Raw genomic sequence first — 13,083 nt, forward strand, 5'->3', positions numbered from 1 at the left:
GCCTTCGAGTTTTCTGATAAGTTTCGGTTGGAAACATGACAGTAAGAACTAAGTGCATATGCGTATGTCAGAAAGGGTCCAAAAGTATTATCATCAACATTATTCATTTTTTTTTTTCTCTTATTCGCTCCGAGGAAGGGCTAACGCTCGAAACGTCAGCTTTTGAATGAATGTATGTATGGATGAATGAATGAATTCCTTATTTATATTGCGCCCTTTCTATACAATATTCAAAGGCGCAGTACCCTCTATTAATTTGATAGACATTACACAAAGATAGACCACAACACCGGGCACTACATGCCCTACTCTTTTCGAACAGTGCGTGGGTTCTTTAACGTCCCACAAATTTTTTTTTATCACATACAAGGGCTTGTGAGACGGCACCTCCATTTATCGTCCCTATCCGAGAATACTAGAAAGTCTAACCATTTGCTGATATTATTACAAAGGCAGCACTTTCGTCTCAGTTATTTAAAGACCCTGAGTGTTGGTCCGGCCGGATTTGAACTCACGACCTCCCGCACAACAGTCCGGCGCTCTGCCAATTAAGCTAATCGGAAGGTGGTTAGCTTAATTGTAATCGTTACCGTGGCCAATTTACCATTTCAACTTTGTTGATATATCCAACTTATATCTTTTTCTCAGGTTGTCCTTAGGGTTGGAAGAAGTTTGAAAGCTTTTGCTATTATGCGAGCAACGTACTCCTGACTTGGCACCAGGCCAAAGCGCATTGCAAAACTATGGGGGGAGACCTGGTAAAGATTACCAGCGCACGGGAAAATGAGTTTGTTCTGGCCCTCGTGAGGGACAAAGCATCAGCAAGCAAACAAGTGTGGATCGGTCTGACGTTTATAGCTGGCGACTTTTACTGGAGTGATTACTCAGTTCCAGTCTACAAGGCGTGGGCTCCAAATGAACCCAATGGAAGATCCCGGGAACCTTGCGGCATCATGTGGACTGGGCATACAACCCATTTGCTGAACAGAGCAAGCGGTTACTGGAATGACAGGATTTGTGGGGTGCACTCTTTATTCCCTGCTGGCCTGGTGTGCAAAAAACTCTGCTAACGCAGAGGAAAACTAACATGCAACGTCTATCAAAAAACCAATTTCGTGATGGGCCTCTATTAGATGATATAAAAATGAGTTGTAAGGTGTAAAGGGACACTCAGTTTACAATAAAGCGTTTGCATGAATGTTTAAGCTGGTTTCCTTGTTCTTTAGGACGTTGTCACCGCTAATTCAGGCAAACGAGTCATCAATAGTCAACTCTAAACAGTCAGTCAATTTTCTTTTTGCGTTTGGCACATTCCCTTACCTACTGCAAGATCTGACATTCCCTAAAAAAAGACAGTAAATATTTTCCCACGATTCTTTTTTATTTCCTTTTTTTTAAAATGTTACAAACGTGGCTTAGACTTCCTTCTTTCCATTTAGATTCATAAGGCAACACTTTACTTCCTAAGGTTGTTTTGAAGATGAAACAGAAGTCTTCTTAAGCCGTTTTTCTTTTAGAGGTTGCAAACTGATGTTTGTATTTCAGTATACCAGCCACTTGGGAGCAGAAGTTAAGAGAAATGATAGTAAAATTTGTCAGAAAAGTGGGCACAATAGAAGAACACAGATTAATGGTCTAAATGACTGAGAACTCCCACTTCTAGAAATTTTAATGGTCTTTCTGTACATTACGACTATCTGTTTGACTCAGCAGCCTCCATTTCTAGAATACAATACAATACAAATACAATACAATACAATACAATATTCTTTATCTAACGAAGGTGACGGAATTAACCCAGTGAATTATCGAACTTACGGGCTTCACAACAAACCCACCATCCCACCCCAGGGGAGGACATCCATCACACAGTAATCTCGTGTGTGGGAAGTTAACGTCTCCTACCGCAACTCTGCAGGATACGGGACCTCCATTTATTCATCCCTAACCGAGAATACTAGAATATCTAACCATTTCTTGATGTTATAGAAAGGTAGCAAATTCTTCTCAATTATTTTAAGACCTGGAGTGTTTGTCCGGCCGCGGCTCGAACCCTCGAGCTGCGAGTCGGAGTCTTCCTTGGCGTTGCCGTCCTGACTGCTTAAGGTCCCTTTTAAGCAAACCACGACGGCTACGGCAACGAGAACGTGGAAAAACAATAGATCTAATTGGCAGAACAATAGCCCAGCACGTGCGTTTTCAAACTTTGTACATTTCTTAGCCGTCTTTGCAAAACAACAACGTGAAATCACCAAAATTTGCGTCGTCCGTGAAGCTAAACCGCAGCGGCAAGTTATTTTAATTCACATTTGGAACTCAACGCTACTTTTTATGCTTTATGTTGAGTTTGAGGTCTGGCGCTCTATGAGACGGTAAACACATCCAGCCATTTTCGAAATTTTAACTAAAAATAGAAACTCATTTTTTAATCGACGTCTTCCGTGGCGTTTCCGTCCTGACTGCTTAAAGTCCCTTATGGCTTATAAATACGGGTGTTTAGTGCTACTTGTAAAACTCCTTGAAAAAGTCTACGACAGTTAGACGAAACACGTCGGAGAATAAAGAAGTTTTACAACCATAGCTACCATTATAAAGGGCAAACAAATTCACAGCTCTGATATTGAAAATATGACTATCTTAATTACGGGAGAGCAGCTAAGAAAATAAAAGGGGAAAGAAATTAAATTTTTCTACTTATCTGACAGATGTTGGTGTCAAGTTTGGTAAACGACAACGTGGAAAGAATCATTTGTATGGTTGTACTGTTTGCCTCAGGAAGTGTATCAGGTACGCAGATAAATGACCACAGAACTGACCTAAATTAATGGGTTTTTCGGCCGATCGAAAAATGTATGTCTCGATAATGCTCGCAGCAATGAAACTTGAACGAATGAAATCGTCTTTTGTGGTTCATAAAATAAACGTTGAGATGAAAGGTTCAGTCAAAGTGAAGATGACTTAGAAAGCAGTTTTTTAAATAACAGCTAAATTTTACTTAAATAACCGGCCCTTCGAGTTTTCTGATAAGTTTCGGTTGGAAACATGACAGTAAGAACTAAGTGCATATGCGTATGTCAGAAAGGGTCCAAAAGTATTATCATCAACATTATTCATTTTTTTTTCTCTTATTCGCTCCGACGAAGGGCTAACGCTCGAAACGTCAGCTTTTGAATGAATGCATGGATGAATGAATGAATTCCTTATTTATATTGCGCCCTTTCTATACAATATTCAAAGGCGCAGTACCCTCTATTAATTTGATAGACATTACACAAAGATAGACCACAACACCGGGCACTACATGCCCTACTCTTTTCGAACAGTGCGTGGGTTCTTTAACGTCCCACAAATTTTTTTTTATCACATACAAGGGCTTGTGAGACGGCACCTCTATTTATCGTCCCTATCCGAGAATACTAGAAAGTCTAACCATTTGCTGATATTATTACAAAGGCAGAACTTTCTTCTCAGTTATTTAAAGACCCTGAGTGTTGGTCCGGCCGGATTTGAACTCACGACCTCCCGCACAACACTCCGGCGCTCTGCCAATTAAGCTAACCGGAAGGTGGTTAGCTTAATTGTAATCGTTACCGTGGCCAATTTACCATTTCAACTTTGTTGATATATCCAACTTATATCTTTTTCTCAGGTTGTCCTTAGGGTTGGAAGAAGTTCGAAAGCTTTTGCTATTATGCGAGCAACGTACACCTGACTTGGCACCAGGCCAAAGCGCATTGCAAAACTATGGGGGGAGACCTGGTAAAGATTACCAGCGCACGGGAAAATGAGTTTGTTCTGGCCCTCGTGAGGGACAAAGCACCAGCAAGCAAACAAGTGTGGATCGGTCTGACGTTTATTGCTGGCGACTTTTACTGGAGTGATTACTCAGTTCCAGTCTACAAGGCGTGGGCTCCAATTGAACCCAATGGAAGATCCCGGGAACCTTGCGGCATCATGTGGACTGGGCATACAACCCATTTGCCGAACAGAGCAAGCGGTTACTGGAATGACAGGATTTGTGGGGTGCACTCTTTATTCCCTGCTGGCCTGGTGTGCAAAAAACTCTGCTAACGCATAGGAAAACTAACATGCAACGTCTATTAAAAAACAAATTTGGTGATGGGCCTCTATTAGATGATATAGAAATGAGTTGTAAGGTGTAAAGGGACACTCAGTTTGCAATAAAGCGTTTGCATGAATGTTTAAGCTGGTTTCCTTGTTCTGTAGGACGTTGTCACCGCTAATTCAGACAAACGAGTCATCAATAGTCAACTCTAAATGTTGCATGTTCTTCTTTTGAATAAATGTTGCATGTTCTTCTTTTGAATTAATGACCACCTCTGGGCCTTCATAGATTACGCTAGCATAATTTTTGGCATAATTTGAGCAAACTGGCATAATTTCTGCCAAGTAGCAATGCTAGCATAATTCGCATATATTGATAATTATCGGATCATTTTTGATGCTACAATTTGATCATTGTTCATCTCTACTCCCAAGCACTTGGTGACGTTATTCGATGTTTTAAGTTTTAGTTCAAGTAGTAGCATTTGTAGTTCACTGTGAATCACTGAGCGGCGTGTGAAACGGTCTGAGCCCGGGTCAGGGGTGCACCGGAACCGGAAGTCACATCTATAGAGGCCTAACCTAACCCGGAAGTCACAATCTATAAAGGCCTAACCACCTCCCCAAGCTTCATGCTGTCCTTCTTCAAATGATATACAATTGCTGATACTCGGAACCACAAAGATACCTTAACCCTAATAAAACCACTAATAACTTTTGGTTTGGTCTACATCTGACATCATCTTTTGAGCTCATTCCCTAGTACAGTCGAACCTCGATTATCCGGACTCGTTGAGACTAGAAGAAATAGACCCGGGATAATCGAGAATATAAATATTAATGAGGAACAAAAACTGATTAAATTGAGAGAGCGGCATTTAATTGTGAACCTAAACATTTACAAATCGTTTTGAACAAAATATGTTTTACATCTTCACTGTCCGTTGTGAATACCTGTGGACGTGTGTGTTAACAATTAAAAAATTAATAGCCTAAAATGTCGAAGTAAGCCAGTTTGTCTTAGGAAGAACATCGCGTGCGCATTGACAGTTCCATCTTTCATTCGAAGCTGCATAATCTGAATAGCGTCAACATTGTTCTGTCTTTCCATCCATAATAAAAGCTTTTAAAACATTCAACAGCCTCTGAGTTCGAAAAAGTTTTCTCGTGTTGGCCATCATTTTCCTCATCGCCGCTATTTTCACCTTTGAAAGAAGACTATCCAACAACGCTTTCTGAAATGGACAACAAATTGTTCCTTTTTCTCAGTCCTTTTTCTCTAATCCAAAACTCATAGACTGTATATCTTATTTCGAAAGAACGGATCGCTTACGTTTCGAGGACACGATGATCGTGAATAAAGAGGATCGCCAGTAGGTTTTTACGCCGGATCCGGAGTTGGGCTTCTTTGAAGGCCGGGATCCGTGAGATTAGAGTAAGAACGAGCGAGAAGCGAAAACATTTTATTCAAGATCGCAGGATTTAGGAACCATATTGGGCACCCTCTTACTCGGGTCTTCACACGGAATGGGCTGGATTTCTTCTTCAGAACTGGTGGCGTGTGCTATGGTCGGCAGGGAAGTTGGGTGGAATGGCAACTCGAACAACAACGTACAGTTTTCCTCTTCGGACAAAGAAGCCTGGATCTCTCTATTTACTTAAAGCGTATTATTTCCTGCGGCGATTGACTTTCTGTATCGCAAATTATATCGCGGCAAACGAGTTATCTGGTGCTCACGCCACTCGGGCGATCCTTTCTTGTCGGTGCTCAAGGGATTACATTACTCGTCTTGTGGGCAACTGAATTTTGTCGTTTTCTTTCACCTTGATAACGTCCTGGAAGCTCCAAGAAGTGCTCCGCGTAACCATCGCTGTGACGATAGGTTTTTCGCCCAGAACTGAACTCTCGCATGGAACGCAACAACAAGGAGGGGAAAACTAGCTCGGTAAACACAACTTGGCAGTGGGAGCGGAAACTCGTCACGATTTCCTGGTACACGGAGATCTGCTTCAAGCGAAATTATACGGACGTCAAGGATTAGACTACGTTCACATGAAAGCAATGAGCGTAAAACAAATAACATTGTGCAGTTTGCAGAACAATGTCATCCTTTCATGATATCAGTCGTAAGAGCTCGTGGTTTGTTCAGCAGTCTTCTGCTACCGATCGTAATGATCATACTTCATGTTGTAAAACTTATTTTTTTTGGGCCACGGTTTTAGCTTCCAAAATATTTTTCACAACTTGTCCTGTTGCTGTTTGTAAGTCTGGCTAAGCCTCTATGATTACTGGACTCCGTACTAACTTTAGGGACCTTAAGCAACCACGACGGCGACGGCAACGAGGACGTGGAAAAACAAGAGATCTAATTGGCAGAACAATAGCTCAGCACGTGCGTTTTGAAACTTTGTACATTTCTTAGCCGTCCTATGCAAAACAACAACGTGAAATCGCCAAAATTTGCGTCGTCTGCGAACCGAAACCGCGACGGCAAATTATTTTAATTTCCATTTGGAACTCAACGGCTACTTTATACGTCATGCTGAAGTTGAGCTGTGGCGCTGTATGAGACAGTAAGCTCCTGCAGCCATGTTTGTAATTCTAACTAAGAGTAGAAATTCATTTTTTAATCGGAGTCTTCCTTGGCGTTGCCGTCCTGACTGCTTAAGGTCCCTTTTAAGCAAACCACGACGGCTACGGCAACGAGAACGTGGAAAAACAATAGATCTAAGTGGCAGAACAATAGCCCAGCACGTGCGTTTTCGAACTTTGTACATTTCTTAGCCGTCCTTTGCAAAACAACAACGTGAAATCACCAAAATTTGCGTCGTCTGTGAAGCTAAACCGCGGCGGCAAGTTATTTTAATTTACATTCGGAACTCAACGCTACTTTTATGCGTTATGTTGAGTTTGAGGTCTGGCGTTCTATGAGACGATAAACACATTCAGCCATTTTCGAAATTTTAACTAAAAGTAGAAACTCATTTTTTAATCGACGTCTTCCGTGGCGTTGCTGTCCTGACTGCTTAAAGTTCCTTATGGCTTATAAATACGGGTGTTTAGTGATACTTGTAAAACTCCTTGAAAAAGTCTACGACAGTTAGACGAAACGCGTCGGAGAATAAAGAAGTTTTACAACTATAACTACCATTATAAAGGGCAAACAAATTCACAGCTCTGATATTAAAAATATAACTATCTTAATTACGGGAGAGCAGCTTAGCAAATAAAAGGGGAAAGCAATTAAATTTTTCTACTTATCTGAGAGATGTTGGTGTCAAGTTTGGTAAACGACAACGTGGAAAAAATTATTTGTTTTTGTTTTTTTTTAAACTTGTTGATCTGAGTGCATATGATTCCATGAACTTCGTTTCCCGACTCATACCAGTTGTATCATCGAGGATAACAACAACTCTTGGAAGAGCTTGCTTTTTCACCGCAATCACGCAATCGCCACTGACAGGAACCGAGATGAAGATTCGCGCGATTCTTTCGCTTTGTATGGTTGTACTGTTTGCCTCAGGAAGTGTATCAGGTACGCAGATAAATAACCACAGAACTGACCTAAATTAATGGTTTTTTCGGCCGATCGAAAAATGTATGTCTCGATAATGCTCGCAGCAATGAAACTTGAACGAATGAAATCGTCTTTTGTGGTACTTTGGAGTTTTCTTAATTAATCCATTCAATGAAATTACCACAAAATTGCAATTGCGTGCGTCTCCCTCAGAAAGGGTCCAGCTGGACTAGTGTCAATATCAGAGCCGCACTAGTCTTCACAATTGCTCATAAATCAGTTTATTTTTTCCCAGCGTATTGTCCTTGGGGATGGAAGAAATTCGAAAGCTTTCGCTATTATGCAACGTATCCATGACTTGGCCCAAAATTTTTGTAAAAGCAAGGAAGGAGACCTGGTAAAGATTACCAATGCACGGGGTAACGAGTTCATTCTGGCCCTCGCGAGGAGGTTTTCACCAACGAGAAAACAAGTGTGGATCGGCCTGATGTGGACCGCTAACGACTTCTACTGGAGTGATTACTCAGTTCCAGTCTACAAGGCCTGGGTTCCCAGTGAACCGAACATTAAGAAAGAACATTTCCGGTTTATCAAAATTCATGCGCCCATTGTTAGTCTTATTAGCCCGCTGTTACTTTTATCTACATTTATGACTATGAAAATGTTACTAGCCGAATTATCACCGCGCCAAAAGCAAACAAACTGTTTAAATCAAACTAAAATAATTGAATTTATTTTCCAGCGTATTGCCCTCGGGGATGGAAGCAGCTCGACAGCTTTTGCTATCATGCAAGCAGCTTATCATTGACTTGGCACAAGGCCCAACAATTCTGCCGAAGAATGGGAGGAGACCTAGTAAAGATTACCAGTGCGCGGGAAAACGAGTTCGTTCTGGCTCTCGCGAGGAGGTTTGCACCAACAAGAAAACAAGTGTGGATCGGCCTGATGTGGACCGCTAACGACTTCTACTGGAGTGATTACTCAGTTCCAGTCTACAAGGCCTGGGCTCCCAATGAACCAAATGGAAAATCCCGGGAACCCTGCAGCAACATGTGGACTGGGCACACATCTCATCTGCCGTTCAGAGCAAACGGTTACTGGAATGACAGGATTTGTGCGACGCACCCTCATGCACTCTGTGGCCTGGTGTGCAAAAGGCTCGCTTAAGTAGCTTAAGTCGGAATACCAAGACATGAAGCTTACAAAAGCAATTTTGGTGCCGGGACATTTTAATTTCGTATCAAAATAAATCGTATCAAAATATTGATGTAAGGGAATGCTTGTTTCACAATAAACCATAAGAATAAGTGACCTTAAGCGTTTCTTGTTGCTTGTCTGACAGTGTCCGAAGCCCCTTTAAAAAACTCCCGCCATCCTTACTACGTTCAATCCCAGGAGGCCTTATGATACCAGCGCCACTGTAACTTGAACCAGCAGACCTTTCACTGGAATGACCTGCCTTGTGCGGTGCAATCACGGTTTCCCTGTGGCCTGGTGTGCAAAAGGCTCGCGTAAGTGCTAAAGTACGAAAGAAACGAGGCCTACAAAAGTAATTTTGGTGACGGGACATTTTAATTTCGTATCAAAATAAATTGTAAGGTGTAAGGGAAGGCTTGTTTTACATTAAAGCGTAAGAAAAGCGACCGAGCGTTTCATGTTTCTTGTCTGACCGTGTCCGAAGCCCCTTTTAAAAAAATCCCGCCATCCTTTGTACATCCCATACCAGCGCCCCTGCAACTTGAGCCTGCAGACCTCTAGCCGGCTAGCTTTGCTTAAGACCTTAAACTTGTTCGCAGACGGAGAAACACTGGTTCTGAGGCGCTGGCCACTACAACTTCTGATGATCACGAACGTCTTCAATATATCGTCTGTAAGTCATCCTTGAACAATAAATAGTTTCGGTCGATATCCCGCGATGTAATGGGACTAGCAACAATTAAAAAATGTCAAGGGGTCTGTGCTACTCCTGTCATACGCTAGCCATGTAAAATCTGCTTTCAAAGTTTAGCTCTAACCATGATACATTTAAGGGACTTTCTCTTTGCGTATGGTAGTAGGGATGGCTCCTTAGATATTCCTCTTAAGCACAGTTGGCTTTGAATAAGGTGTCATTTCGGCATCAGTATGCTCTTGAGGTTAGGTTAGTCGGATGATCTTGCATTACAAAAGGCAATATTTTCCTCTGTGTACTAATTTCTCTATTTTTAAGTGAACTTCCTCTCCCGGAGAAAATACCTCCACAAGACCTTCATCAGCGTATTCGCTATTCTTTTAGCGTATTTTGAAACTTTGTACGTCTTTATGTGACAAATTTGTTCTTCGGAGGCGTAGTGCTTTTCCTTTTACGAATATTTTCTTTACTACTGGTGGATGGCACGAATAAAAATTCGTGTGGTCGAAATCGCTGGATATTGCCCGAGTTCTTTGTTTTACGTTGTTATGGACCAAGACGAAGCCGAGGTCCATTACAACGCAAATAAAAGAACAAAGCTAATATCTGGCCATTTTGACCAAACAAGCTTGGTCAAAAAGGATTTATTGTATAGCAAAACTATTTGTTTTGGCAAGAATAACGTGTTTATTTGGAGAGCTGGGAAAGAAAGCCAACTGTGTTTATAGCAGAATATAACCGCGAGAGTTGTTTATGTTTTCTTTTTTTTGACTATCGTCTGTCGCTTTTTGCGTCCCTATCGTCGCCATTGTCCGAAAATTACAAACTTTGTAAAAAGAACGTCCACTCCAGGGAATGTTTCAATTTTTCTCTTGCGCGGATTAAAACACGCAACCCGGGCGGGCAATAGTTTGGAATCTGACTGCGCCTGGAAGTTTTTGTGACGAGTGTGCCTCTCTGTTTGCTAAGATTATAACAAAATATCTTTCTGTATGAGACTGCCTATGATATTCAGAGATATCCCGGTCAGCAGAGGCACTTTAAAGGTGCGTCAACTGTGAAACGTTTGCATCAGAAGTGGTGCAATATAGGAAGTGTTCTATATTTTTCCATGAGCTCTGTTTCCCAACTCATACCGATTGTGTTATCGAGGGTAACATCAGCTCCTGAAAGAGTTTACCTTTTCACCATTTAAGCCGCTGACAGGAACTGAGATGAAGATTTACACGATTCTTCCGCTTTGTATCGTTGTAATGTTTTCCTCAGGATATGTATCAGGTATACATACTAACTATTTACCCAATTTTATTACATAGTTGGCAGCACCCGTATGTCATATAAAGCAAATCGTGTGTTCTGGTGGCTCCCTGAGTGGGAAAGATGGGGCCCTTCTTGCCTGCTCGGGATTGCAACTGAATTTTGTCGTCTTCTTTCACCTTGCATTGATAACTGGGAACTCCAAGAACTGCCCCGCGTAACCACCACTGTGACTATAGGTTTTTCGGCGGACGCAACTTGGCAGCGGGAACGTATGCTCGTCACGATTTCCCGGTACACGGAGATCTGCTTCAAGCGAAATTGTACGGACGTCAAGGATTGGAGAGCGTTTGGTTCACAATAGTTTATTCTAATCCATGCTCATGAGCGACATGAACAGTAGCGTATTCAAAAGTGTAATTGAAAGAATTTCCAACTAAGACAACGTATACCATAAACGGCAACATGGAAAAATTGTTTGTTTTTGTTTTTTTAACTTGTTGATTTGAGTGCATATGATTCTGTGAACTTCGTTTCCCGACTCATACCAGTTGTATCATCGAGGATAACAGCAGCTTTTGGAAGAGTTCGCTTTTTCACCGCAATCGCCGTTGACAGGAACCGAGAGGAAGATTCACGCGATTCTTTCGCTTTGTACCGTTGTACTGTTTGCCTCAGGAAGTGTATCAGGTACACAGCGTTTTTCGACCGACTGAAAAATGTGTGTGACTTAACCTAAGATTTCATAAGCTCGATATTGATCGTAGCAATGAAACTCGATGAACTGAAAGCGCCTGTTTTAGTCCTTTAGAGTGTTCTGCCTGAATCGATTCTGAGAAGTTACCAAAAGATTAAAGTTCAATCTACGCGTCTCCCTCAAAAAGGGTCCAGCTAGGCTGTTATCAACCTCAGAGCCGCACTTTTCGTGAAAATTACTCTTAAATCAGTGGTTTCCTTGGAAGATGGAAGAAGTTCGAAAGCTCTTGCTATTATCACTGGGGGCCCATACAATCTGTTTGTGTAGCCGACCGTTGTTTTATAGTGAATGTACCAGATTTACCGTTTGGCTCACCTAGAGTGATATATTGCTGACTATGTACATAAATCATTGATAAATAAACGTTGAATTACTTTACCTGTGGTGCATAGTCGTCCTTTTGCCTCAAAATTGTTTTTTTTGAGCGATTTTGAATAAGTCTGATTTCGCCGTTAATGTAAGGGTGAAAGCCTTGTTTTGAAACGGTCCAAGCGGCCGAGCGATTTTGACCCCGAAAATCGCATCGCTCCGCTTTCAAACTTCGTAGCATTAAGGTCAAAAGATGCACGATTCTCCTCGTACGTTCCAATCGAAAATCCATCCAAACGGACCGGAGCTAGCCTTCGAAGAAAATTAAAATCCCACATTATTTTAGCGTCTGGGATGCGTAGCAAGATTCTCATGTGCCAGCCAGAAACCGTCACGTTTATTGTCCTTTTCTGATTGGACGACGTTAAACGATGGCCATTTCAAAATATCTAACGAGGGTGGGGAACCATTGGCGTTTGGTGACCCTTCAACTGTTTACCCACCAGACTCGGGTCGTGTGTCTTGACGCTTACCGGAAGCAACTTACATTTTCGCCCATTGTTCGCATTCCCATGGCAAATAACTTTTCCCAAAATCGAATTTTACGCAATTTATGAATCGCAACGTTAAAACACTGAGCAGAAGATTGTATTCACCAAGTTTGAAGAATGTAGGTTGGATACAAGACCCTTAATTGATTTTTCTAATTTTCCATATATTTGTCTGTAAATTTTTTCCGCGCTGCCCCTTCTACCCTGCGAAAATTTCGGTCTGTGCAAAGACCACTTTCATAAATGGCTGCCGGATTAATACTCTTTTGTTTAAATTTAAATTAGCCCTACTGGCCTCGTTCTCCAGTACAAAATTCAAAAGAATACATTGTCTCAAGCGAGGCCAGTAGGGCTAATTTAAATTTAAACAAAAGAATATTTATACGGCAGCCATGTATGAAAGTGGTCAAAAGAGTGTGTGCGGTCACATGACTATGACGTCAGAGAAATTTTATGGCCGCCATGTTGGAGGAGTGAAAATATATAGCACTTGTGGCAAGTTGTACGTTTTATTCGAAAGCGTAATTTCTCGAGCGATGCCATCGTCTTGCCTCGTCTTTGGCTGTTGTAACCACAAAAAGAAGAATCCAGGGCTTTGCTTTTGTCGGGTGCCAAACATTGTTACCAATCAAGGGGAAGAAACCGACATTTTGTCCACCGAAAGGCGAACTCGGTGGTTAGCTGTCATTAGTCGAGCTGACTTGACGGAGAAAATTCTAGAAAATGACCGGGTTT

General features: G+C 41.7%; 1 protein-coding gene and 1 pseudogene across 2 annotated transcripts; both read left to right on the forward strand.

The window, feature by feature from the left end:
- Positions 1 to 2,690: 2,690 nt before the first annotated feature.
- LOC148733363 (perlucin-like protein) lies at positions 2,691 to 4,206 on the forward strand (annotated as a pseudogene). The gene is made up of 2 exons (XR_016000800.1): positions 2,691 to 2,787; positions 3,650 to 4,206. The product of XR_016000800.1 is annotated as a perlucin-like protein (transcript).
- A 3,186-nt stretch (positions 4,207 to 7,392) lies between these two features.
- Positions 7,393 to 8,895, forward strand: LOC111345214 (perlucin-like protein). Its single transcript, XM_088758690.1, has 2 exons — positions 7,393 to 7,601; positions 8,326 to 8,895. The coding sequence occupies exons 1-2, from the start codon at positions 7,427 to 7,429 to the stop codon at positions 8,748 to 8,750; spliced, it is 600 nt and encodes a 199-aa protein (XP_088614816.1). The 5' UTR covers positions 7,393 to 7,426; the 3' UTR covers positions 8,751 to 8,895.
- The last annotated feature ends 4,188 nt before the right edge of the window (positions 8,896 to 13,083 follow it).

This window comes from Stylophora pistillata, chromosome 4 (assembly GCF_964205215.1).
Source record: "Stylophora pistillata chromosome 4, jaStyPist1.2, whole genome shotgun sequence".
NCBI classification, from domain to species: domain Eukaryota; kingdom Metazoa; phylum Cnidaria; class Anthozoa; order Scleractinia; family Pocilloporidae; genus Stylophora; species Stylophora pistillata.

Bases quoted from the DNA above. Each gene is read 5' to 3' on its own strand.
- LOC111345214 (XM_088758690.1), top strand. From the start codon at position 7,427: ATGAACTTCGTTTCCCGACTCATACCAGTTGTATCATCGAGGATAACA. The intron at 7,602-8,325 runs GTACGCAGATAA...TTTATTTTCCAG, and splicing joins TGCCTCAGGAAGTGTATCAG to CGTATTGCCCTCGGGGATGG.